The 27,849-nt window shown below is 49.1% G+C and overlaps 1 protein-coding gene across 3 annotated transcripts in view; it reads right to left on the bottom strand.

Moving 5' to 3' along the window:
• Positions 1-7,571: 7,571 nt before the first annotated feature.
• TRH (thyrotropin releasing hormone) overlaps positions 7,572-27,849 on the bottom strand; it is a 72,099-nt gene continuing 51,821 nt past the window's right edge. The window contains exons 1-3 of one of the 3 annotated variants that reach the window (XM_003982516.5): positions 10,707-10,971; positions 9,449-9,661; positions 7,572-8,796 (exon numbers count right to left, since the gene is read on the bottom strand). In XM_003982516.5, the coding sequence (XP_003982565.3) occupies positions 8,288-8,796; positions 9,449-9,653 (714 nt within the window). In that variant the 5' untranslated portion in view covers positions 9,654-9,661; positions 10,707-10,971 and the 3' untranslated portion in view covers positions 7,572-8,287. Of the gene's footprint in view, positions 8,797-9,448; positions 9,662-10,303; positions 10,490-10,706; positions 10,972-27,849 lie in introns of those variants that run through there. The other 2 variants (XM_023250047.2, XM_045051992.1) reach the window with 2 other exon arrangements.

The following is a 27,849-nucleotide window of genomic DNA, read 5'->3' as shown; positions in this document are numbered from 1 at the left end:
GCTATATTAGAAAATAAATTCAGACTTTTTAACGTTTATTTTTTCATTAAAAATTTTTTAAAAATTAAAATTTTTCATTAAAAATAGGGGCTCCTAGGTGGCTCAGTTGGTAAAGCGTCTGACTCTTGATTTCAGCTCAGGTCATGATCTCACAGTTCGTGGGTTCAAGCCCTGCGTCAGGTTCTGTGCTGACAGCATGGAGCCTGCTTGGGATTCTCTGAATTCTGTCTCCCTCTCTCTCTGCCCCTCCCCTGCTTGCTCTTTCTCTCTCTCAAAAACAATAAAAACGTTTAAAAAATAAATAAAAAAATACCTTATAAATCCATTATGTTAACATAAATAAAACATTTTTATGGAAAACAGAGTTTTCCAATAAAAACAATTTACTGAGAAGAGTGGCATTGGTTTAAATTTTTATGAGTTTGAAGACAACTACATTCTCTTATTTGCTTCTATATTTAATCAACAGATTAGGGGTGCCTGCGTGGCTCAGTCGGTTAAGTATCCGACTTCAGCTCGGGTCATGGTCTCACAGTTCGTGGGTTCAAGCTCCACATCAGGATCTATGATGAAAGCTTGGAACCTGGAAGCTGTGTCTCCCTCTCTCTCTTCCCTTTCCCTGCTCACGCTCTCTCTCTCTCTCTCTCTCTCTCTCAAAAATAAATAAACATTTTTTAAAAATCAACAGATTAAATTTGGGTTGAAGTCTGTGAAGATAAACTGGCCTCACACAGATATGTGGTTAGGAAGGTGACAGCCTCATGGATCCCCTGAAAGGGTCTTAGGACCCTAGGGGTCTTCAGAGCAATGTCAAGGAGGGACGGCATGTATGACACATGAGAGTCAGCATTGCTAGAGCTGCTCAACTTGGAAACAGACTGTCTGAATGTAGATCTCAGATATATGGGCAAATCACCCAATCTCTCAGTTTGGGGGTCTCAGTTTCCTCCTAGAGAGGGTTAAATAACTTGTTCCTCACAGAGTGGTTTAAGCAGTGGAAAGTGCTAATAAACACTGACTTATTATTAGCCCAGAGCCTGGTACTAATAGGGGCTCTTTTATTTTCCCAGGTTGGACATCCCCTCCAAGACAATGTTCAATCTCCCAAGGATGGCCTGGACTTCGATGTTCCCCAGGGGAACATCCCCCTGAGACCCTGTGCCCCTCCCAGGGGAGACCCGGGCTGAGCCCAGCATGTGCCTGTGCCATCTCTCTGGCCACGGGTTCAAAGCAGCCTCCCCCACGTGTGCCTGCCAGCCTCTGGCACGTCAGGCCAGTTGTACCTACGTTGGTACAACGTACCAAGCTCTCCTCCCCAGCAGCTGGCAATTAGGAAGTCACTCTCCATAATGGACAAGACCTAATCAGCCTGCTGATAATTACCAGGCCCGGAACGTGGTTGTGATTCAGGAAAGATGATCCCTGAAGACCAGAGCCACTTAAATCCTGGCACTGACCACGGGTCCCCTTGGTAACCTGTAACTCAGCACAATTTAGCCACTGAGCTAATTGATGTTCTCCAAGGCAGTCAGCTCGCACTCGGGCAATCAAAATGGGCTCTAATTGCCAACATCCTTCAGGTAAGAAACTCCACATGTTCTCTTGCCGCCCAAGAGGCCCAAGCAGGAACTGAGTCTCTTGGCAAACTAGTCCTCTGATTGGATTTAATTAATCAAAATAAGGTTCGAAGAAAGAATTAATTAAAGAACATATTAGAGGAAGTCACGATATTGAGATGTTTCACAGCAAAGCTGGGCAGGCAGCTTCGCTGAATTCATGAGAGGTGGCTCCTTGGAGAAACATTCTCCAGGTTCCCAAAACTGCCTGGGCAAGCAACAGCAGGGGGAAAAGAAGGATTGCCGGACTTGCTGTCTTACAGAACCCAGGCGAGCCCTGTGGTGCCGTCCACATGAGACGTGTGGCCTGGGCAAGTCAAGTCGTTTCACTTCTGAGCCACGCGTTTCCCACCCATAGAGTAGGGGTGGAAAAGGTGGGTGGACAGTACCTTCCACAGTGCCCTGCACAAACTAGGTTCTCGGTGGCACAGTGCAGAGGTGAAAACTGGCCCCTGAAGAGGGCCCCTTTGTGCCCTCCAAAGTGTTTCAAAAGGCAGAGTAATTGGGTAGATGTTACACTGGGTTGCAACATAAGCTCTCAGCTCCGTGGCTGTCTGTCTGTGGGGCCGGGTTCGCAGGTCTGTAGTGACTGCATAGCACCCTACGATATATGGGTTTGCCTCACCACCTCGCTCTCCGACTGGGGAATAAGGCAGACCTGGTCTCAAATCCCAGGTCCACCCTGGCCAGTGGCCTTCATTCATACTCAACAAATATTTGCTCTGCACCAGGCACTGTCCTAGGTGCTGGGGGCGCAGGAGTGGCTCCTGCTTTATGGGGCACAGAGTTTGGTGAGGGAGGAGTCTTTTATGAAAAAATCACCCAGGAGGACTATGACAGATCCTACTGGTACCTCACCCCATCCCCTCAGCTCTCACCTTTGCAGTACACATAATGGCATCCTGAGATTCTTCACACAATGGCCTCCTTCTTGTGACAGGCACACAGGGCAAGCTGGAAGCATCAGGAAGTTAACATCCCCAGGAGCAGCCCCCAACCCCTGATCAAAGGGAATCAGTGGAAAATCTCCACCTTCCTCACCCCATCGAGTAGGACAATTCTAAGGCCTGTTCTACAGTTTCCCAAGGAAAACCTGCTCACTGATGCATTCCACATGCACTTCCCTCCCTTTTCCCAGTCACTCCCCAACTCTCAGACCACTTCCTGGGATCACTCTCCAAGCAAACTCTTTACACCCCTGGGACCACCCTGCAGGTAAACTACTTGGACTCAAATCCTTGTCCGGGGGTCTGGTGCTGGGGGCACCCAGCCTAAGACAGATATAATCACAAACTGTGATAGCCTCAAGGAAGGGGCAGGAGAGATACAGTGCCACATCCTGACAAAGTGTCATCTGAAGTGACGGTTAAGGAGGAGTAAGGAGTTACCTAGTGTGAACCATCAATTCAGCAGGGCAACCAGAAATCCTTTTGGAAATGTTAAGCAAAAAGAGGTAACACAGGGTTGGCATTCAGCCCCTGGCACTGCTGTGGCCTCACAAGTGTATCTGAATCCATCCATTGTAACTGGACATGTGTCCTGATTCACTGATGCCTGTCTTAAACCAGCTGTTGAATATTTTGAGAATCACTTTTGGAACTAGGTGTTTATGAAATTGTCGAGGGCTTAAGGAGCAGGATTGCAGAGTGATACCACACAAGTGACCTGCCAGGGAAGCTGTTTCCTCTGTTTCCACTCAGGAAAGTGGGAAATGAGGAGACAGCCATTGGGATTATTGAACCTGACAACTCACTCTTTGAAGCACTAGTCAGCAATAAAAAGGAACAAACTATCAAAACATGCTGCATCATGGATGAAATTCAAAAAAGCGCTAATTGGTAGAAGCCAGGAACAAGAAACCACATATTGAATGATTCTATATGTACTAAATGTCTAGGAAAGACAGATTGATGGAGAAAAAGTAGTAAGTGGCTGCCTGGGGCTGATGGTAGAGAGAGAGATTCATTGTAAGCATTACCTTACTGGGGGTCTGAAAATGTTTTTAAAAAATTACTAAAAATCATTGAATTGTATGCCTGCAATTCAGGGTAATTTTTACATGTAAAACATATGCCTAATAAAGTTGTTTTAGAAGGAAAAGAAAAAGAAAAAAAAACATACTGGTAAAGCTGTGAAGCTGGACAGAAAGCTGCTATCCATAACTGACTCTAGATACTTCCAAAGCTAGGGTTTGGATACCAGAAAGCTGTTGCAGAAACATCACACCTCACTATAGCCCTGCTTTTCAGCAGGAGTAGTCAAAGCAGCCTTCCAAATCTCACATGAAACCGTCCATGCGGAGAACTTACTGTGGAATCCAAGACTCTAGCTGCAAGGGAGTCTGAGAAATATGGTCTTTGCTTTCCAACCTCCACAGTGCAGGAAGACACATAGAAGGGAACACAGGTAATATAAAAAGTAGGAGAGAAGAAGGCTCTAGAAGTGCCTGGGTGGCTCAATAGGTTAAGTGTCTGACTTCGGCTCAGGTCATAATCTCATGGTTTATGGGTCTGACAACCGTGTCCCCGCCGCCCCACCTGCCCATCTGGCTCCACACTGAGCATGAAACTTGCCGTGAGATTCTCTCTTTCCCCCTGTGTCCCTCCCCAGCGCCCTCTCTCCCTCTAAAGAAAATAATGAAATTTAAAAAAGAGTACTTTTCCTAATGTTTGGCCCCAGAGGAAGTGCTCAGGAATTTTTTTTTCTTTCATCCTTCAAAGCTGTCCCTTCCCCCCAATGAAGCCTTCCCTGATTCCACTCCAAACCACACTGCTTTCTTACACATCCAAACCATGGTGGTCTGAGTCCCTGTGTGGGGACTGGACTGAACCAGGGAGAGAGAGGGAGGACTGGATAAGGCACAAAGCCTGGATGAGTCACATCCCCTTCAGGGCTAGAGGACAAGGTGGAAGAGGAAAGGGAGGATCCAAAATACCTCAGATTTCAGATGTTAGCAACTCCAATAACACATTATTTCTTCCCACTAAGCCTTTGTTAATGCTCTTTTCTTCTGCCTGAAATGTCTTTCTTTTTGTTCATCCTTTGACTCAGCTCGGATGCTTCCCCCTCCGGGAAGCCTGTTCACCCAATGGCCCCTCATCTGTGCTCCCCTTGCATGCTTTGCTCACCAAAATCAACACTTCTTACCCTAAATGGCCATCATCTGCTTGCTTGTCTGTCTCTTCACTGGCAAGGGAGCCCCTTAAGGGCAGGGATCCCCAAGAAGTTAGGCTGGAAGTAACCTGAAGCTTTCCACATCCACTCAGTGAAGCACCTACTTCATGCTGGGCCCTGATCTAAGCAGCTTCAATAAAGTCAGACATATGTAAGAAAGGAAAGATGGGAAGGATTTCAGTGGAGAGAGACCGAGGGAGGAGGCATCTGTGTTAGTCAGGATTGGCTAAGTCAGCCGCGGTAACAAATAAACCCTGAAATCTCAGTGACTTAATACGAGTTTATTTCTCACACGTGAGAAGTCTGATGTGGGTGTGCAGTGTCTAACTTCTACCTTGTGACTCTGGGGTCTAGAATCCTCCCATCATGTGTTCTGCCATCTCAACATGTGGGTCCCCCAGGCTTCTAAGGCAGGAAGAAAGGGGTAAGGGAGACTTATGGGCTCTAACTGCCTCAGCTGGGGAGTGACACCTGTCTGCTCACAGCTCATTGGCCAGGGCTAGTCATGACTTCACCCCAAGTGCAAGGGAGGCTGGGGGAGTTTAGGGAAGCATGTGGAGCATCTCTGTCTCAGCAACCTAAGCTGGACAAAAGGCACCAGTATAAGAGTGGGAAGGAGAGGGAGTATTTGGGGGAGCAGCACATAGACCCATAAAGCTCCAGTTCCGGCATGGACTCATAATAAAGCGCCCGTAACTGATTTTTGTTTTTAAATGTGTTTTGTTTTGTTTTACTTTGTGTGTGTGTGTGTGATTGGAGAATGAATGAAAGAAAGAGTAAATTGTTCTGCAAGGTTCAGTTTTGAGTCCCTCTGGTCCTGGGGCGCTAGATCTCAAAATGCTGTTTATCAACGGTCTACTTGGGGCCACACACTGTGCAAGGACTGTACGCATATTACTGCATCCCATTTACTTCTTAGAAAAACTCTGAGGGAGGCGTAGGGATTGCTGTGCCCATATTACAGATGAGAAGACTGAGGCTCCAACTAGTTTAATCATCTGTCCGGGACTGAAGCCAATGCCCGATCCTTTCCATCATGTGCATTGGTACAATCACTCACAGGAGCAGAGGGAAAAACCCTAAATGGCTAGGAGGTGGGTTTCTCACTCTCTTCAAGTCTTCCCATATCTGAGGAGGAAACACCACCTCCCATATCAATCAAGTTTGGAAGCGGAAGAGGGTAGAGTATATCCTTGGTCAAGGCCTCCACTTATTCACACTCAACTGCAGCTCAACTTTCTTCAACTGCGTGGACATTGTAACTGTCCTGGGGTGGTCACGAGATTCACTGAGAAAGTATCTATAAGCACTGAGCACCAAGGAAGTACTGTATCAGTGGTCCACATTGCCTCTATTAGGGCACTCACCTTTCAGAGGGGTACTGTGAGCAGAAGGAATGTTATTAGGGCCCCACTTGCCCTGATGGTGACAATTGGTGTTTTAAGGTTGTCTTAAGACCTTCCAGAGGAAGGCAGCCCAGTGGGGTGGAAAGTCAGGCATGAAGGAAGGCCAGCCCTACCTGCTTCATGCACCCTGGGGCAAGACACTAGTCTCTGTGTTGGTTCTTTCATCTGAAAGTGAGAAAAATCCACAAATCCATCAAATGCTTAATGTTTCAGAGGGCTTTGGGGAATAATATTGGAGATGTGGGTGTGCATGCATCTAATAAACCACAAGTCTTCCTCTGTCCCGACCACACCTGAACCATGTGTCCCCCAAGGAGAGGAGCTGGAGCTCAGATACCCTTCTAGCCCCCTCCTTCCACTGCCCAAGAAAGTGACCAAAAGCTGTTTTGCAGAAAAGCCAAATAGCTCATCCATCCACCAAACAAATGGTGGTCTAATTCAGAGTCTAAGGCTTGAGAAAATTTGGGAATTCAGTTTGTTTGTTTGTTTTTAAGTGTATTTATCTTGAGAGTGAGAGACAGAGCTAGCTGGGGAGGGGCAGAGAGAGGAAGAGAAAGAATCCCAAGGAGGCTCTGTTCTGTCAGCGAGGAGTCTGATCCCACAAACCATGAGATCATGACCTGAACCAAAATAAAGAGTCGGAGGCTTAACTGCTTAACCAACTAAGCCACCCGGGACCCCCTCGGAGGGCAGTTTAAATCAGAGGTTGCAAACCAACAGTGAGTGGGCCAAACTCAGCTTCAGACAAGTTACTTAGCCTTTCTGTACCTTGGTTTCTTCATCAGGAAAATGGGCATAATAATAGTAATACTACCTAGAGGGATTATTGTGTGGACTAAAAGAATTAATATAGGGAAGCTCAGCTGGCTCAGTCGGAGGAGTCTGCAGCTCCCAATCTCAGGGTTGGGAGTTCAAGCCCTACGTTGGGTGTAGAAATTACTTAAAAAAATAAAACACTAAAAAAAAGAAAAGAATTAGTATATGTAAATTGCTCAGGACAGTGACTGACACATAACAAGTGTTGTGTATATGTTGTTATTATTTGATTCACATGATGTTCAAGTTTTTGGATTTAAGTGTCTCCACTTAGCTGGCCTCTTCATTTTGCCCCAGTCCCTCTTGTCCTGCACCCGGCTTGCTTTCCTGCCCAGGCCCAGAGGCTGCTAGTTTGAGTTCCCAATCACAGCCTAGTCCTATGTCCTCACTGTCTCTGCTAGATGACACAGATTGTTGATTCTTGCCATTGAACCATGACGATTACAAGTCCTGATGCCCTTCTCAACAGAACTGAGGAGCCTTAATCCTGTCCCCCTCAATGTTAGAAAGAGAAACCCCACACCAGCTGAGAAAAAACTAGAGCCAAAGAGCTCCAAGATTATCTGGATGCATGTTTTATTATCATTCAGATGATGATCACACGGACAAGGGGAAGGCGCCTAGAGGGTTATATAGAAGTTCAGCATTCAGGGCTGTTTACATACGCCCACACATCTTTATTCCCACAACCGCCACACAGCACAGCACAGGATGCCTCCACCTGCCATCATTCCCCTAAGCAGAACATAGCCATGGGTCAGGGCTCTGCACACCCACAAAAAGGAGGCCCAAGAAGCAGAGGAGACCCCCAGTTCTGGAGGTAAATAAAGTTGACATGTGGCAAATCTTGACTCATGGAGCAGGGGATAGAAACTGGATTTGGACATCACATCTTCAATCCCACCCTGACCTCACTGGCTGCTGGACCCAGTCACCCTGCTCCTCTCTGGGGATCCCTTAAAAGACACAGAAGGGTCATTTTTAGCCAGGGCTAAGGAAGGGGAGCAGCCTGTGGGGGTGCGGGGAGAGGGACTCTGGGATCTGTCCCCTGCCAACAGTGCAAAGTGGGGAAATCCAGGGTTTTCATTCAGGCTCCCGTTCTCATGTCCCTGAAGGGGGAGGGGGAACAAGGCCAGAGAACTGGGTGTTGTACATACAGGGGGCTCAGGTTTATGGTCAGGGATCTAAGGAGGAGGGAAAGAAGGGGTCACAAAGGGAATAGGACCCACAGGACTTAAGACATTCTTAGACCCCAAACTTGATAGGAAGCTGGGTTCACTCCTCCAGGGGCTCCCTGGCCCAGGCCGCCCGCCGCCCAGGATGCTGCCGCTTCTCCTCAGCCCCCTGACCCCTGCTCAGGTCATCCAGGAGCCCCAGCAGGAGGCTGGCTTGACCACAGGCTCCCTGGGGCTCACATGGGCCTCCCAGAGCCCTCTTGCCCGGATGTTGGCGTTTCTCAGGCATCAGCTCTCCCTCCTCCACCTCCTCTTCCTCTTCTTCCCAGCTCCTTTGGGCCTTGGGATCCACCAGCCGTCTGCCTGGGTGCTGCCTCTTGGTGAAAGTGTACCCAAGCCAGGAGGAGCGCCGGCCAGGGTGCTGCCGCTTCTGCTGGGTTACCTCTGACCATGCAGCCACATCCTCCCGCCGGCCAGGGTGCTGCCGCTTGTGGGGGCCCATGGCCCCTCCTTCTTCTTCCTCTTCAACTCCGTCTTCTGCCTCCTCCTCCTCCCTTTTGCCAGGATGCTGACGCTTGGAGAGCCAGTCGGGTTGAATGATCTGGGACTCTGGGGAAGGAAAGGGGCCAGTGAGGGACCTCCTGACCCCCAAGTGCCCACTCCAGCCTTGCTCCTACTTAAGGCAGATTCCCTGCAGCACTCATCCAGAGTCACAGCCTTGTACAGCCTCTTAGACATCACAGACACACACACAGATACAGATGGTCAAAGGCATGACCTCTGGTTCTAGTCCTAGCTCTGCCACTCCCTAGCTGTGTGACCATAAGCAACTTACTTAACTTCCTGAGCCTCAGTTTTCTTCTGTGTAAAATGAGTAATAACAGTATCAGTCTAAGAGCTTGTTAGGATGATTAAATAGTGTGATAAAGTGTTTGAAGGGCTTAGAACAGTGCCTGGCATATACGAGTCTAATAAGTAGTAATTAAAACTGTCACATACAGAGAGACTTTTTCTCTATCCTCTGCACAGAATCTTCCCCACTGGAAGCCTGCTCTCTGTAAACCATTCCCAGGATGGGCATGGAATAGAAATCTGTTCTCAGAAAAAGGTCAGCTCATGATCCTGCGGAGGTTATGGCCAACAGTTTCTAAGCTTCTGAAAGGCAAGAGTTTGGATGACCAAGTTGCTCCCCACCTCTGCATCTGGGTTTCCCCCAACCCTCTTGGGGGCCTCTGGTAGGAAGGACAGACCCACCCCTCACCTGATTCTCCATCGTCCTGATTCCCTCGCAGACGCAGGAGGTCTTCCTGGAGGAGGAGGAGGCGCTCTGCCTGGCGCAAGAGGTCGTCCAGGCCTGCGTGCTCACCGGCCTCGTGCTGGGCCACCTCCAGCTGGGCTCGGCCTCCCGGAATACCAGCCACGGTCAAGGTCAACGCCAAGGCGAGCAGCAACCAAGGGCCAGGCATTGCAGGGCCTAGGATTGGGAGTACAGAGAGTATAAGCGGGCGGCGCCCCTCTTCCAGCCCTCCACCATCTCCCCCTTTCCTGTCCCAGCAGGTCCCCAAGGTGGGTAACAAATTCAAACACCCTCCTGCGTCCAGGTCCACCTGCTACCTTAGGGTGGGGTAGGGGCAGCCTCAGGCTCTGAGTGTCCTCACCCACAGAGATGCATGGAGTACCTGCCCGCGCCCAGTTGTGCCTGCAGGAGCCTGGAAGCCGTGGGAACCCCATGGCCACCGCCACTCCTCAGTGTCCCCCGGAGCTGGGGAAGCCAGCGCGCTGCAGGCTCGCCAGGAGTGTAGCCACCAAGAGCGCGGGGCCCGACGGCCACAATGCTAATTCCTGCGACGCAGGCTAAGATTCTTCCCGGCGCCACATTTTTGGTCCAACGCTCCTTTCCCAACATTCAAATTCCCATGTCACCGTTCCAATTCCAACGCTTAGATTCTATTTCCAATGCTAAGATTCTTTGGCTAAGCTAGGAAACCACCAGTTCTGACTCTAAAATCCTAATTTCAACGGTGAAATTGTTTCTAACGCTGAGGCTGACACTCTAAGGCTAAGATTCGAGTCCAACGCGAAAATCAGTCTCTAACGTCAGGATTCGGATTCTAACCCTCAGGCTCTGACGCCGGACACCCAGCTCTGCCCAGTTCTGCCCCGACGTCCCGGCGCGGACCTACAGCTGCCATCTAGGCAGGGGTGGGATGGAGAACTTTCCATCCTACCGACACTGGGCGCCGAGCGTTGCAGAGGCCAGGACGTGAGCGCACAGGAGTGAACGCCACCAGTGTGCCCGCACCACCAGCTGCCTCGTCCAGCCCGCGGCCCGCGCTGTGGAAGCCCCGGGGGGTATGAGCGCAGCGCCCCAGCCGGTGCGCGGGTGCCACGCTCCGGGAGGCGCTCGGGGGACAAAAGCCGCGGCTTCTTCCCGGCCTCACCGAGGGCTGGTGGAGAGGGCTCCCTTTCCAGTGCTCCCGGACGCTCCTGCGGGGAGGCGAGGGAACAGAGATGGTTACCTGCCGGGCGCGAGCTCCGCGGGACCGGTCCGAGATCCTGGGGCTCCGAGTTCAGAGTTTTGGGGCCTAGAGCCGGCGGATCAGGAGGCGGGGAGCGCTGGCAGGACCCGGACCCTGCTGCCCGCTTCTCGGAGGGGCCGCTGCTTATATCTGCGCGGGGCGGAGGCGCGGGTGAGGTCAGCGGGGAGGGGTCGCGGACGCCGGGAAGGGGCGCTGACGGCAGCCGGCCCCGTGGGTACCCCGCCCGCCAGCTCCCCCGGAAATCTGGGGCGGGGGCGGCGGGGGCGGCGGGGGCGGCGGGGGCGGCGGGGGCGGCGGGGGCGGCGGGGGCGGCGACGAGGCGCGAGCCGGAGCCTGGGGTGCTGATGTTGGGTCGCTTCTGCACCCGGCTCCGAAGGTTTGTTGTCTAAGAGAACGCTCATGGAGAGGACAGAGGGAGGCAGAGAGATAGGGAATCACACCGTTAAAACGAGACACACAGGAGAGGATAGGAGATAGTGACAAAGACTAAAAGAGGCACACTGAGAGCAGAGACAAACACCAAAGAGACACAGGGAGAGACAGAGACAGAGAGACAGAGAAGGAGAAAGAGAAGGGGGGAGAGGACAGAGGAAAAAAGTAGGGGACAATTGGGACTTGGGTTCTGATCTTGACTGTGTCACTTCTGGCAAATGCCTCCGGCTCCCTGGGCCTCAATTTTCTCATCTGTACAGTGGGAGAGAGGGACAGTTTTCAGAATGCCAAACCTGGTAGCCTGGGGCCACCACCTGCTCACAGATGGTTTTGTTTGACTGCCACAGTGATTTGAAAAAAACTGAATAACTAACATTTAAAAACCAGGAAGAATTTGGGACCAAGAATTTGGCCAGCTGGAGCTGAGCCTGGTTGCCCCAGTCACCAAGGCAGGACATTGGAGTTTGTGGCCCTTGGACCAGAAAGAAGTCTGTTGGTACCCACCCCATCAAAGCAAAGGAGGAGAGGGGATGTAGGGAGGAGAAAAGCATGGATGATAAGGCTCTTGTTCCTCAGTCAGTCCCCAAAATCACATTGGAAGAGAACACTGCCACATCTAGTCCTGAGTACAGCCTTCATCCTGAAACACTTAAGGGGAACCCACAGTGTGCCAGGCTCCTTGGTCAGCCTATAGACACAGAAGTCAGCCAGGCCTACTTAGAGGGAACTACGTTTTAGGCGAGGGAACATCAGTGAAGTCATCTCCTACCTCTAGACCATCTCAACATCAGTCTGCCTCCCCATACGATATTTCTTCAGCCTCCCGTTTTATTTTATTTTAGTTATTTTTTTATTTAAAATCATTTTTAATGTTTTACATATTTTAGAAAGACAGAGAGACAGAACGTGAGCAGGGGATGTTCAGAAAGAGAGGGAGACACAGAATCTGAAGCAGGCTCCAGGCTCTCAGCAAAGAGACTGATGCAGGGCTCGAACTCACCAACTGGAAGATCATGACCCCAGCCAAAGTTGGGCACTTAACTGACTGAACCACCCAGGTGCCCCCAGCCTCACATTTTAATTGAGTACATGTTGAATGCCCCCAGCCATGCTGGGGGTCTGGAAAGAGATTCCAAAAGTGTTCAATTATCACTCCTTCCCTTGGCATTGCACCCAACTTTCTACCATATCACCACAAACTCACATCACCTGGCAAGATAAACAAAGTAGAGACTATTAGTCCCACTTTATAGACAAAGATGCAGAGGTTTGGGGAGGCAGAAGGACTTGGAACATAAGAGGTGGGAGGGAACTTTCAGATCCCCAGCTAGAGTCCTCTCCTCATTTTTAGACGAGGAAACCGAGGCCCATAGAGATGACCTGATCTGCTTCCTGACTCCCCTGCACCCCCAGAGTCAGAAAGTTGGCTGGTGTAGACTACAAACCTGAAACCTGCTTCATCTCCCAGCCAGACTCCAGGATTTGAAGACTCGCCATCCATACTAAGCATTAAATCAGACAGACAGACAGACCTATTATCTTTCACATATAAGGAAAACGTGTAAATTGATAGAATCTCTATGGGTGGTAACCTGAAAATGTAACACATATGTACCTTCCACAAGACATCCCACAGACACCCATACCTGTGCACAAGGATGTATGCACAGACCATTTGGTGCAGCATAGTTATTAGAAGCCAGAATTGGAAACAGCCTGGATGTCTGTTCATCATGAGGTGTCTGCTTAAATCAACTAGGACCCAACTAAAACTATGGGTATTATATTCTGACTTTGAGGAATGAGGCAGTTCCCTATGTACAGATGTGGAATAAGCTCCAGGACATATTGTTACATGAGAAAAAGCGGAGCAGAGAACAATGTGTACATCATGTGCACGCATGTGATGGCGCGGGAGATGAACTGTTATGCTCTTCCGCAGAGTGGCTCTCTGGAGGGATGGGTGAGAACAGTGCAGATAGGGAACAGGGAGCTGGGGAAGGGAAGGCCAGTGGTCCGGGGCTTGCTTTTCACGGTCAGCCCTTAGTGCTGCTTGAATTTTCTCTCTTTGCATCATTACCTATCTACAAACCAACAAGCAGCACCAACAAAACAAAACAACAGAATGTCATCTGAGGCATAAAAGGAGTGATAAGTGTGGATGGATAGAAAAGCTGCCTGGTAGAGGGTGAGCCGGCTGGAACATCGCCCCCTGGTGAGCCCGTTTGATGTGTTTCTATAATCAGGGATTTGAGTTGTCTGTTAGGAGGACAGTTCCTGGAGGGCTGGGAAGGGGAGGGGAGAGGAGAGTTCTCACATTGCCCAAGGGACTAGAGAGGATGGTACAGGCATCTGATCGTCCTTTCCTCTGTTTGTCCTTTCCTCTCTTCCTTTCCTTCCCTCAGCAAATATTCATTGAACCCCTAGAAAGTACCAGGACCTATTCTGGATCTTGGGCACTGTGTTAACTTGCGTTTCTGATGCTTTGACCTGGGGAGGGGGGGGGGGGGGTTCTGGCTGACTCTGGGAAAAGGGCCTCTCCCAGGATTAGCCAATTCTTAGAGATGATAAGGGACTCACCTGGGAACACCTTTCATAGGCAAACTAACCAATCCAGAGCCCACACCCCCACCCCCCGAGGCTGCTGCCTCCTTGCCCTTATCACCCTAAACCCAGTACGGGACAGCTACAGTTACAGATTGCCCCTAAACCCCAGAGCCACTGAAGTTATTCAAACCAGCCAATCCTAAACCTGTTCACCCTGCCTCCCCATTCCTTTGTTCCTTCGTTCCCTCAGGCAGAAACAACAATTCAGGCACTGGTCTACCTTCCACCTTTCCCCTACCCCCTGCTTCCTCTGCCTCCTTACTACTGGTGCGACCAGGATCCGGCCAAGCAAAAAGGATCCTGCTCTGGTCTCTCACTGAGCTGACAGTCCAGTCGTTATGTCGCACATATTTTTCTCACTTGCTTTTATTTTTTCTCTAACAATACAAGTGTGCTTGATTTTCAAGACTGTAATTGCTTATCAGATTAAGACAGCTATGCTTTTGAAAATGAATAATGGGATAGTTTAATGGTGAGTTTGTACATTAATTTGTAACTCCCAGTGCCTGCCCACCCACCCCTACCCCAACACACACACACACACACACACACATCCCTCCCCCCCCCCCCCCACACACACACCACAGACACCTTCCTACAGGAGGTCTGTTGAGTCTCAGGGTGGGTTCTGATTTTCCAGACTCTGTCTTCCCTAATTTCCCCTGTCTTCTCCCTCAAAGTCTCTTTGCTCCCTGTTCAAGGATGTGTCCTATATATTTTAGGGTCTTTTTCAACTCTGAGCTATATAGAAGGGCCTGAAGTAGGCCCGTCTCAATTATGTATTAATATTTTTTACATAGTGGTTTCCTAAATTAAACTTTTTATTTTGAGATAATTGTAGATTCACATGCAGCTCTAAGAAATAATACAAAGAGGCTGTGGGTACCCTTTGCCCAACTTCTTTTAATGGTTGCCTCTTGTAAAACTATATAGTACAAAGTCACAACCAGGATACTGACATTGATACAATCCACTGATCTTATTCAGATTTCCCCAGTTTTACTTGTACTCATTTGTGAGTGTATGCACTTAGTTCTACGCAATTTTATCACACGTGTAGGTTTGAGTGTGGATATAGACTCAATTCTTTCCTTTATAGTCTGTTTTTGCTGTCAAAACAATGAAGGTCTTCTTTTCCTCAAGATCATAAAAATTCCAGGAAGAAAAATCCATTTAGTGTCTGCTTTTTCTCCATAGAAACTCATTCCAGAAATCTCTCGAATCCATATTTCCCTTTACCCTTTCCATTGGAGATTTTTGACCCAACTGAGTGACAATTCCTTGATGATGAATCCACTGGAAACTTTTCAGTTCTCATTTCAATCACTGATTTATTTTTCTATTCAATGAATAGTTCCAGTATACACACAGGTGTCAGGCATAGGCCTGGCCACACCATGGGCGCAGAAGGGCGGGGGGTGCAGGGATGTACAAGGTAAGAGACAGGTGGGAAGCAGTCAGATCTCACGGGGCTTTATTGGCTCTACAGAGTAAGGAGTTTGGAATTTATTCTCAAGGCAGTGGGGAAATAGAGGGGTTAAAGCAGGGGAGAGATGTGACCTGATTTGTTCTCTAACCATCCATCTGGCTGCTTGGTGAATTATAAGCTTATGGGGGGCAAGAGGGAAGCAGCAAAGCCAGTGAGGAACCTCCATGAAACCCTCGCTCCTTTGTGAAACTCTTCTGCCTGTCTCATCGGGTTGTTCTCTTCTGCTTTCGGGCTCTCCTTCTGCTATGCTTGGCTGTGGAGTGGGCCCCACTGAGCCCAGTGTGTGTCTGCAGTCACCCCAAGCACCATCCCCAGGCCTCCTCATCTTCACTTCACCAGGCCACATGCTGGTGCCTCCCAAATCAGCTTCTCCACAGAAAACTATGTGGCCCTCAGAAAGAAAGAGCCCCTCCCAGGGCGATCCTCTCCTGCAAGCAAAAGAAAATACAACCCAAACTGGCTCAGGCAAAATAAAAGACGGATGTACTGGTACATGTGACCAACAACGTAAAGACCTAGGACTAGCTTCAGGGATGGCAGGATCTAGAAGCTCAAATGATGTCATTTGGAATCTGTCCTTTTTCTCCGTTTGTAATCTCCACTTTCCTCTAGATGGCTTCATTCTCGGGCTGAGTGTCCTCAAAGGTGGAGAAGTAATCATGGGCATCCCTGGGATCACACTGTCCCAGCTGAGTTACCCTAAAAGCAAAAGAGCCCTTCTCATTCCCAAAAGTCCCAGGGTTAGTTCCCATTGGCCCAGGCTGGGTCACATGCCCATTCCTGAACAGACCACTATGATTCTGATTGGCCAACGGGTCAGCCTATCTGAACAGCATGGACTCAGGGGGCCCTCCAGAGGTATATTGGGTTTCACCCACTAGAAGAAGAGGAGCTGAATGACAAGTACATAAACAACACAGGTCTCCTACGTCCCCATTGCACAGAGGAGGAAACCAAGACTCAGACAGAGGAGAGGGTTGCCTGAGTCCCTCAGTGAACCAGCAACAACTTCAAGACCAGTGCCCTACCCCATTTTTCCTTCACAGTGTCTGTGTCAGGGTTTTCTCTAAAGAAACTGGAAGAGGGGACGCCTGGATGGCTCAGTTGGTTAAGCCATGGACTTCGACTCAGGTCATAATCTCATGGTTTGTGGGTTCAAGCCCCACATCGGGCTCTGTGTTGTCAGCGCGGAGCCTACTTTGGATCCTCTGTCCCCTTCTTTCTCTGCCCCTCCCCCACTCTATCTCTCAAAAATAAATAAACATTAAAAAAAGAAAAGAAAAGAAACTGTAGCAGCCAAATTCTTACTGGCACACTGGGTTCTGCTTTACACTCCCTGTCCCATCCCCAGCCCCAAGACCTTGTTCTTTTCTTGTAGGCAATAAGTTGCCATTAGGAGAGTGTCATCTTTTCTGGAAACTCTAGGGAGGCCTCCCCCTAAATAACATCAAGCCCCGAATAAATGGCTCTCTAATGCGGGGATTTCAGACACCCTGACGGGAAGAGGGCTCTTTGGGTGCCAAGAGGACTCTACTCTGCTTCCATTTAGGCCTCCCTTAGTCACTGCCCAGCTTCTGGCAAAGAAGCGCTAACTCAGTCCATTCCCTCCAGGACCCTTCAATTCCATACACATTCACTGAGCACCAACTCCATATGGGCAGTGGGGTAGGTGCCAAGGAATACGGCGGAAGGTAAACCTTGCATGGCTCCCTGCTGCTTATGGGATCACATCCTTAGCCTGGTATAATTCCTTTATAATCTGGGCACAATCTCGGCTCCTCTCCTGCCAGCTCCCCTTTACTCCATGTCCAGTCCCGCCCCCAACATCAACCAGCGAAACCCATTTTGCAGACATGCTGTCTAATCTCACACCTCCATGTCCTCGCCCCTCTCCTTGCCACCTGCCACTCGCGGGCCACTTATTCATTCTTCAGAGCCTACTGCAAATGCCCATTCGTCTATTCATTCATTCATCTGTCCTTTTGTTAACTTAACAAACTTAAATGTACATAAACATGAGACCGAGCAGGTCATATGTTGGGTGTTAGGGTCACTGAGAGGGTCCAGATAGGAATATTGTTCTGAGGATGTTAGCAGTCTGGGAGGGGAGAAGAGCGTGTCCATATAAGTTGTATTACGGCATACTGTGAGGTGGAAAGCTCTGGGGCGGGAACAGACCCAGCCTGTGGGATCAGGGATGGCTTATCACGTGAGTCTTGGAGTTACACTGGATGAAAGGGCACGCCAGGAGGCTTTCTCTGACCACCCTGGCTGAAATAGGTACCCATCACACCCTCTTGTGTGACTGCATCTTGTTCCCTGCTAATTTTCAAGGTCCCGGCACATAGCTAGCACTCAGTAAAGAATTTTTAAATTAACGGCTACATGAATGAACGCATTCAGCCCAGGGTGAACGAACACAGGCTGCCTGGCCCTGTCTTTCAAGCTGAGAGGGCACAAGGACAGCCTCCCCCCATCACCACATATGAGGTAGACAGCATGTTTACCAGCAGAAAGAGCGGGCAATGTGAGGAGCAGTCTTGGAGGTGCACAAAGAGAGACCCAGAGGCCAGAGCAATCAGAGGAAGCTTCCTGGAGGCAGAGGGCAGAAGCCAGGCCCTGGCGGATGGAGAGAGTCAGGACAAGCAGAATCAGAAGCAGATGAGCTCAGGCTGTTTGAGGACCTGCTTCCTCTCCCCTTCTTGAACAGAGACTCTGCGCCCCCGCCTCCCCTCCCCAGAGCAGCATGGTCCAGAGTTGAATAACACCCAGGGACTGTTGAGGCTGACCACTATGAGACACCAGGCAGAGTCTGCCTGTCTGGGCTCAGGGCCAGGCCAGGCTTCCACACTTACAGTCTAGGCTGACAAGCCGAAGCCATGAGGCCCCACCAACCCAGGGCCCTGTGCCCCCTGTGAGGTCTTATATCCATGCTGAGAGACCAATCGCAGGTCTGTGTGGTCTAGATGGTTTCCAAAGAGCCATTTTCTGCCGAGCTGGAGTTTGCTGAGTGGAATTCGGGCTCCGGGAGGGCGCCAGGGGCTGCAGGAACACTGCCAACCCACAGCGCTGGTGTGGATGCATAGGAGGGATTTCTGATGAGTGCTGTCTGATGCATTTAGCCGACACAGAACACGTGCACATGTGTGTGGGTGCCCCTGGCTGCGCACATGTCTTTGCATCTACTGCACATGCCCCTTGTATGTGTGTACATATACATAGCCCATGTTTGCATGCTGTACACACATTCATAGATTTTGCCTTGTGTGTATGTGTATACACATGGGTATTATGTATATGGTATGCACAGATTCGTGTACAACTTTGCCTCATGTGTATGGGTGTACCCGTGTGTATACGGGTATGGGGGTCCAGGTCTGTATGGTGTGCACATGGGCATGTGTGTTTGTGCCTAGGCCTAGGTCAATGTGTACACGTGTGGCACATATATCTGTGGCTTAGTTTGGGACAGGGCCTAGTGGTCATCTTAGGGCCCAGTTGGTCACAAGTGACCCTGTCTGCTGAGGGAACGTGGCTTGAGATCAAACGTTCTACCCATGAATAGGACATCCTCACTACCCCCTTCAAGAGTTATCTGTTTGTTCTTCCATTCTCTGTTCTCTGCTGGCTAGTCTGGTAAATTAACTTGTGTTGATATAAGAGAAGGAATCTCCTTGAGGACGGAGTCTGTGTTCATCTCCCACATGGCTTGGTGCAGGGTAGGTGCCGAGGAGAAGGTAAGTACTGGAGAGGGACAACAGATAAGAACTTAGAGGATAGGAGGGGCTCTGTCTTGATTTCTGCTCAGGTCCTGATCTCTCGGTTCATGGGATCGAGCCCCACTTCCGGCTCTGCACTGACAGCATGGAGCCTGCTTGGGATTCTCTCTCTCCCTCTCTCTGCTCCTCCCCAGCTCATGCATGTGCACTCTTTCTCTCTCTCAAAATAAATAAAACATTTTTAAAAAAAAATCGAGAGAATGGGAACCATCTCCTGGGTGCCCTGAATACATTTTCTTGTTTAATTCAAACAGCTCTATGAGATTGGAATCATTCTGTCTGTTTAAAGGAGCCAAGGCTCAGAGAAGGGAAGTGACTTGTTCAAAGTCACACAGCCAGGACCTTGGATTTGAACTCAGGTCTGTGTTATATACCAAAGCTTTTTCCAGTCAAAGCCATCCTTCAATACAGAATCTGGTATCTCAAAGCCCATAATAAAGAGTGAATCTCTGACTTTTGAAATAACATCAAGCTTATCTTGGGATCATCTCAGGAGAATATATGCTAATTCTGATGTGGATGGAAGTGCTTTGTCGGGTGGGCCAGGGTGGGGGCGGGTGATAGATGGCTTGACGCCTGTGAGCCACAGTTGCTGGATGATCAGACACCTCGTCATCCATCAGGCATGCCAGAGATAACAAGCCCCCACTTCTGCCATTGCTTTTGTTATTACAAGAGAAAAATGAAAACCAACTCCAAATCACCTTGGCCATTTAGGTATATTTATCTTGCTGTCAGCCATAAGCAGGCTCTATCTCAACGTTCCGGGCTAATTAGAGCTTGTTTTCAGAATACATGGAGTCTACACCCCAAGGAGCAGGTATTAATCTGCTGTTAATACTGGGCCATGAGTCAGGGTGACAACAGGTGGAGGAGGAGTTTCCTGGCGGGTCCTGATTGAGACCTTCATTTTGGCCTAACAAGATGGCAGTCTCCCTCCTGAAAATCCAAGTATTCCTTTTCATGGCTCCGTGAGAATCCACTTATGAGTCTCGAGTGGACTCCAGGATTCTTTGGCCACCCATATCCATCCTTTGATTTCCAGTAAGCAGAAGGACCCCTCTTTCCTTCTGGAGAATTGCCTTATCTCCATCCAGCACAGTCCTGATGGGATTCTGGCCACACTGCCCCATTCCCAGGGCAAGGGGTCAGCCTATGGAAACTCTCTCCTGGGATTTAGACTCTTAGGTGGAGAGATGCAGAGCTGTTAGGGCAGACATTCATTACAGCAGGCACAACAGCACTAGAATAAGATAGTGGAAAAGTCTCTGCTGCCTGGACCCTTGCAGGACTCCCTTTTTAGCCTGGAGCCTGAGCCTTTGGTCTTCCTGTTGAGCAATAAATCTCCCTTTTCAGCTAATTTAGCTAAATTTGGGCTCTGTTCTTTGCAATCCTGACTGATAAGGCCTCCTCCTCTGTACTGGGGTCTCATGAGAATCTAGAGTCATAGATTCAAATCCTGGCTTTGATTTCAGGAAAGAGAGGAGGAGGGAGGGAAGGGGTTGGGAGAGGAATAATGATGACTGGAAAGGGTAAGGGGATACAGCTGGGTCAAATGGATATCAAGGACAATAAGAGAAAAAGGAATCCCAGGCAGAGGCCCAAAGGTGTACCAGAAATATTCCCTATGTGTTTATACATAATTCTCACCAAAAAACTTGAAAGCCTCCTTATTCCCATTTGTATAGGAAGCTGTTATTTTTTTCTGGTCAGCCTCCAGTCCCCTTTCTTCTTATGATAGAATCCTGGTTTTACAAAGGAGAATTATTCTCTTCTGCCTTTGCATTTGTTGGTTTGTGTAGGGCTGGCACCACCTTGGGAACCATGTGACCAAGGACTGGCCAGTCAGGGTTTGAATCTCCCCAGCCACAGGGATTGGTTCAAGGACAGCTGTATGGTCAAGCCAGGCCAATGAGATTAAAACTTGAGACTTTTACTGAATTATTTACTAAGAAGTGTTCTTTTCATGCTGGGGTTGTGGGATGTAAACCCAGAACTGGCAGGGTCCATTTTTGCCACTTTACAAGAAGATTCTACTTGTGAATGATGCCACCACAAAATTAGTTGGACCAGAAGGTAGGAAGTCACTGGTTTTTCATGACAGGATAAGTTCCTTTTTTGTTTAAGTCAGTTTGGGCTGCCCTTTCTGTCACTTGCAACCTAATGACTAATAGATAAAACTCAAAGAAGAGAGGGTATCCTAGGGCTGGGCCATGTCTCGTCCCATGCTAGGGCAGGGAAGAAGCACCACAGGGCACCAAGCAGATTCCCTGGCCTTAGCCTCTGCCTTAAACTCTGAAGGCCTGTGTTCAAGTGCCAGTTCTGCTACTAATTCGGGGGGTGGGGGTTGGTACATCGCATAACATCTGTAGGGGTCAGCTGTCTCTTCTAGAAAGTGAGGGTGATGATAACATAAAACTTTCAGCCAACTAATTGGTTACTACATGCTAGTCTTCATGCAAAGTGTTTTCCAGCATTATTACATTATATCTGCATAAAAAGTGAATGATGTAAGCATTATTATTCTTCCCATTTTATAGATGACAAAGCTGAGACCCAAAAGGTTAGGCAACTTGCCCCAGGTCACCAAGTAGAAGACCAAGTCTTTGACTCAACCCCTTACACAACCTCTCAGATGTTAAAAGTGTAGCTAGCTAGGAGGGGATAGGGTGCAGGCAGCTTTGATTTGCCTGCTGGTTCACCAAGCACCCAGCCACTTTTTGACCTAGTCTGCATCTTCAGGGAGAGCTCCAATTCTACTTGAGTAGTGTTCCTTTTTTTTTTTTTTTAACATTTTATTTTTTAAGTAATCTCCATACCCAATGTGGGGCTTGAACTCACAACCCTGAGATCAAGAGTCATATGCTCTCCCAACTGAGCCAACCAGGCTGGCTACTATAAGTAGTGTTCTTATAGGGAAATCACCCAAAGTCTTGTAAGCACCTGAACAAACAAAGCAAGGTCAAGACCATTCACAAGGTCAGGATCATGGGAGTTAGGCTGGCCCCATGGACAACATCTGATCTGGACTTTCAAAAGATGGGTCATTTCCCCTGGTCTCATCTATATGTAGCCAAAGGGAGGCCAGAAAGCTTTTAACAATAATAGTGGTTTGGGAGATGGAAGGAAGGAAGGAAGGAAGGAAGGAAGGAAGGAAGGAAGGAAAAATTAAGTAAGTAAATCTATGAATGAGTAAGTGAATGAGATAGAAGCTGATTGGTTATATTAAAAAGCTGAAGAAGGGGTAGGCACTCAGTAGGTACAGCCACGGTGGGCAAGTGGAGAAGTGAAGCTAGCCAAGGGCAGGAAACCAGCTCCCTCCCTGCAGACTCACCTAGCCCTAGCCCTCATCGTTTCTGATACTTTTATCAGCACTTGGCCAGGAGTCACTTGTGGGCATAGATCTAGGGCACAGATTCTAAGGGGAGAGATCACAAGGAAGGGCTGCTCTTAATTCTAGCCCACAGCTATGGCAGGAGGTGGACCAATGCCATCCATCACAAGCATCCTGGGTCTGGCCCTACCAAAGGCCGAGACCAGGCACATCTCCACAGTTACTCGGAGGGCCCAGCCGGCTACAGCAAATGAATTTTCCTTTATTGATTTTGGGGTTAGAGAGCAATTCAAGACAATCACGAATAATGCTCAGATAAGCAAGGGATTCTGAGGGGGGAGCAGGGCCACAGAAAGGACTCTGGAATTTCATAGACCTGATTTCCACTCCTAGGCCCACCACTACCTTGCTATGTGACTGTGTGCAAATAACATCACTGCTCTGAGCCTCAGGTTCCTCATCTGTATAGAGCAGGGCTAGTGAAACGTACCTCCCAGGGGTGTCGTGAGGAAATGTGGAATGTGATGGGCATCATGCTTGCCTGAAACCGAGTAGGCACTTGGTAAATGACAGCTCTTTATTGTTCTGACCTTTCCCCCCAGTAGACACTTTTGTTATCAGAAACAAATATAGTTCATTTGTTTTTAATCTAAAATAACAAAAGTGTGTCTGCTTATGGTCTGGGAGGAATGTATTGGTCAGAGTCCTGCCAGGAAATAGGTAGCATCCCCAGATCGGTTAGTCTGAGGATAACTTCATGAAAGGACCGTTTACAAAGTATGAGCAGAGTGCACAAGGGATAGTGCAGTACCCAGGGAAGGTGAGAGAAGACCTGGTAGCACTTCTAAGCCCAAAGGGACAAGAGGGGACAGCAGTTAATGGGGTCCAGAGAAAGGGGGCATTGGACTGTGAGAGTCTTGACAGGAGCAATCAGTTGAGGGACCTCACAGTGGGTGAGCCTGGAGATTAAATACCACAACCTCTTTCTTCTCCCACCTTCTGATCCCCTCTGGGACTCACCACTGGCGGAACCCAACAGGAAACCAGGGGCCAAGGGAGCCACTGGTAAAGGCTGGCCTCCCAGGCCTTGAGCAGGAAGGGAGAGGGCGCAGAGTGGATCCAGAGGGTCAAACAGAGGGATCCAGCACAAGGGTTTCTGAACATCCTGTTGATAATAAACTTGAAGACCCCATCTCATAAACAGGCTCTTAAGCCCCCCTCTTCCACAGTCTAGACCTGGCCATTTGCAATTACAGCCAGCATCCCATCGTGTAGAGAGGAATGCAGCAGTGACAATGTTCTGATGAAGGATAAGCTTGGTCCTTTCTGGGACTCAGCCTGAGGGTGGGTACAGGACACTGGGGCACCGATTGCTCTGAGGGACGGGCATGGCCGGATGTCACACAGCAGCACTGAGGACAGGCTTCACACCAGAGGCGGTCTGTGATTAATGAGCCACTCAAGTCCAGTGGGTGGAGAAATTAAAAGAAATTAAAAAAAGAAAGTTTAATAAATTCTGGCTGGCGTCATGCAGAGCGAGAAACCCTCCCCACGCTATTATGGACAGTCATTTTTCAGTCTGTACGCAGAGAAGTCACAAATGGATTCACTGCGGCTGTCAGGATGATGGGGGCCCTTTCCAGTGCCCTTTACAAAGCCCTGACGCTTCCACTCCGGGTTTGGGATGGCGGGCTGAGTGCTGACCTGCCTCAGCCAGGTCACAGCAACCAGGCTCGTCCATGCTGGGGACAGAGGCCAGGGGCACCATCTCCTCAGATGGAATGGAATGAGCAAGGAAGGAGGGCGTGGGGAGGGTGATGGAGAAGATGTCACCCACTCATCCCACGCAGATATATGCACGTGGAGACTAATAAGGGGACTCAGACACACACAAGGACACACAGAGACATGAAGAAAGATACACAGGAAGAATGTGTATCTCAACAGGGACTCATACAGACACACAGAGTCACATACACCAGAGAAACAGACAAATACACACAGAAGGACACTTACAAGGACACCAAAGCCACACAGACAATATATGGGAACATACAGAGATATGAGACACACATACGGGAACACACAACAAGGATACAGGGACACATAGAGTCATAGGTACAGAGATAAACAGAGTCAGAGACACACATGCGGACCCAGACACTCACAGAGACTTATATGAAGATACAAAGACACACAGACCCACAGGAACACACAATAGGGACACATGCTGAGTCACTTATACACAAAGACACAGAGAAGGGTACACAGAAACCCCAGATATGCCCCAATATACAGAGTAACAGCCTCAGGGACACAGGTGCAACGCACGCATGCACACATACACACACACACACACACACACACACACACACACACACCCCACTCTGGAGGGGCTCTAAGAGAAGGCAAAGAGCCCTTGCTGGCAGAGGTCAGAGCTGTGTGGCCTCAGAAAAGACTCTTAACTAATCTCTCTGAGCTTCAGTGACCCCATCTAGAAAATGGGAGTCATAATCCTTACCACATCGCTGCTGTGAGGACTGAATGGGACAATGACACCAAGTGCCAAGTAAGGGGTTTAATAGCAGGACACCAAATGTATGTTGGGAAAGTCCATTAACAACACAACGGACTATATTTAAACAACAAAAAAAAATGTCTAGCTGCCCAAAAGGGACTATCCCAGGGCAAGCACTTGTTGGATTACAGCCCATTAAGCAAGGGTCAAGCCCAAGTGGAACCACAATACAACTCACTCACCCCACCCCCCACTACTCTGACTCTAGGCCCAGAACTCAGAGTCTTCTGTGGTCAAGCTCCCAACCCCACCCCACCTCATCTCCACCACTCTTCCCAATCTCTCAGCCCCAATCCTACAGTTTCCCCACTTTCCCCAGACAGGCCATGTGTTCCCTGCCCCCAAGCCTTTAGCCATGCCATCTCCTCCATTGAGGGTGCCTACCCTCTCCTTCTGCACCTGCAAATCATATCCCTCCTTCTCCTACTTGAGTCCTACTTGTTGTGTAGGAAGCCGTTCCTGGCACCAGTGACCTCTCTCTGTCCTGCTCTATAAAATTATGACTTTTCCTTTCCTTCATTTACAACTGAGGCTCAGAGAGGTGAAATGACTTGCCAAGGGTCACACATCTCAAAAGCAGTAGATTGGAACTCAGGTCTATTGGAGTCCAAAGCCAGTCTCTTTTTGTTACACTCTCTTAGGCCCTAGAGATCAGAGGTTATATTTCATGCACGTTTCAATAGTTTCCAGCCCGTAGGGATTGGAATATAAGGAATACTGCAATAAACATTGTTATGTTTTAGATTGTGTCTTTAGCATGAATTCTCAGCAGTGAAATTAATGGTCAAGGTGTGTCTTATCCTGTTTGGGCTGCTGTAAGAAAATACCACAGACTAGGTGGCTTTTAATTTTTTATTTCTTCAATGTTTATTTTTGAGAGAGAGACAGAGAAAGATAGGGCATGAGTGGGGGAGGGGCAGAGAGAGAGGGAAACACAGAATCCTAAAGCAGGCTCCAGGCTCTGAGCTGGCAGCACAAAGTCCGACATGGGGCTCGAATTCACAGACTGCAAGATCATGACCTGAGTTGAAGTCGGTCACTTAACCAACTGAGCCACCCAGGCGCCCCAGACTAGGTGGCTTTTAAATAGCAGACATTTATTTCTGACAGTTGTAGAGGCTAGATCAGGGAGCCAGGTCAGGAGAGGGCCCTCTTCCAGACTGCAGACTTCTCTCTGTGTCCTCACACTGTAAAAGGGAGCAGGGAGGTCTGTGGGGGTCTCTTTTATAAGAACATTCATGAGGGCTCCAACTTATGACCTAATCACCTCCCCAAAGGTCCACCTTACACTACCATTACATTGGGCACTAGGATTTCAACTATTAATTTGGCGGGGCATTGGGGGCAGGGGAACAAAACATTCAATCCACAGTAACTTGTATGAGCATTCATTCATCCCATAGATATTTCTCACCACTTTCACGGCTACCGCTTTGTTCCATGCCATCGTTACTGCTCACATGCATGTCTACAGAGGCCTCTTACCTGGACACACTACCTCCCCACTTCTTCCTGTGGTATTTTGATTAATTGGTCCCCTTTCTTCACCCCTTCCTGCAGCCGCACACTTGCCAAGGCCTCATCACGGATCAAATGGATTTCCCTGACCCTTAACTTTGGCCTGGGCCACTGCCTTGCTTTAGCCAATGGGATAGAGCAGAAGTGGGCCTGTTTCAAGTTCCTTGGCCATTGACATGAGAACATGCCTCCGCTCACACACTGCTGGTAGATGAAGGATGAGAAACACGTGCAGCAGAGCCACCCCAACTGCAGGCTACAAGAATAAGTGACCTTTGGGGCCCCTTGGATGGCTCAGTCCATGAAGCATCTGACTCTTGGTTTCAGCTCAGGTCATGATCCCAGGGTCTTGGGATCGAGCCCCACCTTGGTCTCTGTGCTAAGTGTGAAGCCTGCTTGGGATTCTCTCCCTCTCTCTCTCTCTCTGTCCACCCCCCGACTTGCACACTCTCTCTCTCTAAAAAAAGAAGAGAGAGAATAAATGATTATCATTTTAAGCCACTGAGTTTGGGGGTGGTTTGTTATGCTGCACTCTTGTGGCAATAGCTGATATGACTGATATACACCCCTCTAATCTATTTTCCACACACTGCCAGACTTATCTTTTTAATCTTTTCTTTTATAATTTGTCCTTTACGTGCTGCAACCTTTTACCATTAATCTGCCTACTTACTCCAAAGCCTTGCCATTCTATGCCGCAGGAGGCCAGGAACGAACTGATGAGAGCACAGAAAGCAGAGGTGACTGATGAAGCTAAGGTATGCCCAGATCTCTTGCCAGTTCATTAGGGTTGACCACAGCCAAGGTGGCCCATGTGCATGAAGTGGAAGAAGCCCAAAACCTTCTCTAGAAGGGGGAGAGGAAGAGCCAATACCCAGCACTTGCCAGATCTCATATCTCACCATGGGCCTCACCATCCCCATTCACCCGGAAGGTAGCAGAGGCTTGCCCAGGGTTGCAAGGTGAAGAGATGGAAGTAGTGGGATTGGAACGCCGGCCAGTCTGTTGCCAAAGCAGCTTCTGCTCTCCAAGCCTTGGCTGGCCTGACCCTGGGCTATCAGATGGAACCTCTCCCCAGGACCACCTCTTTGGCTTCTGGTTGGCCCACGGATATGGCTACTTACTGGCTGTGTGACCACAGCAAGTGACATTACCTCCCTGGACCGCTAGACGGTAAACTCTGTGAGGGCAGGGACTTTCTTTGGCTTATGGCTCCATCCTTTTACCGGAAACAGAGCCAGAAGCTTCATACGTGTTCGGTGAACGAATGAGTAAGCCAGTTCGCCTATAGTTTCATCAGAGTGACGGCATTTCTTCTGTCGAACACCGGGCAGGATGGTGCTTGAATATGGAGGTGATTTTGATCACCCCCGAAAGTAGGGAGC

Source organism: Felis catus, chromosome A2 (assembly GCF_018350175.1).
Source record: "Felis catus isolate Fca126 chromosome A2, F.catus_Fca126_mat1.0, whole genome shotgun sequence".
NCBI lineage: Eukaryota > Metazoa > Chordata > Mammalia > Carnivora > Felidae > Felis > Felis catus.
Note: the sequence above shows the minus strand (reverse complement) of the source record. Positions and strands in the feature narration are given on the sequence as shown.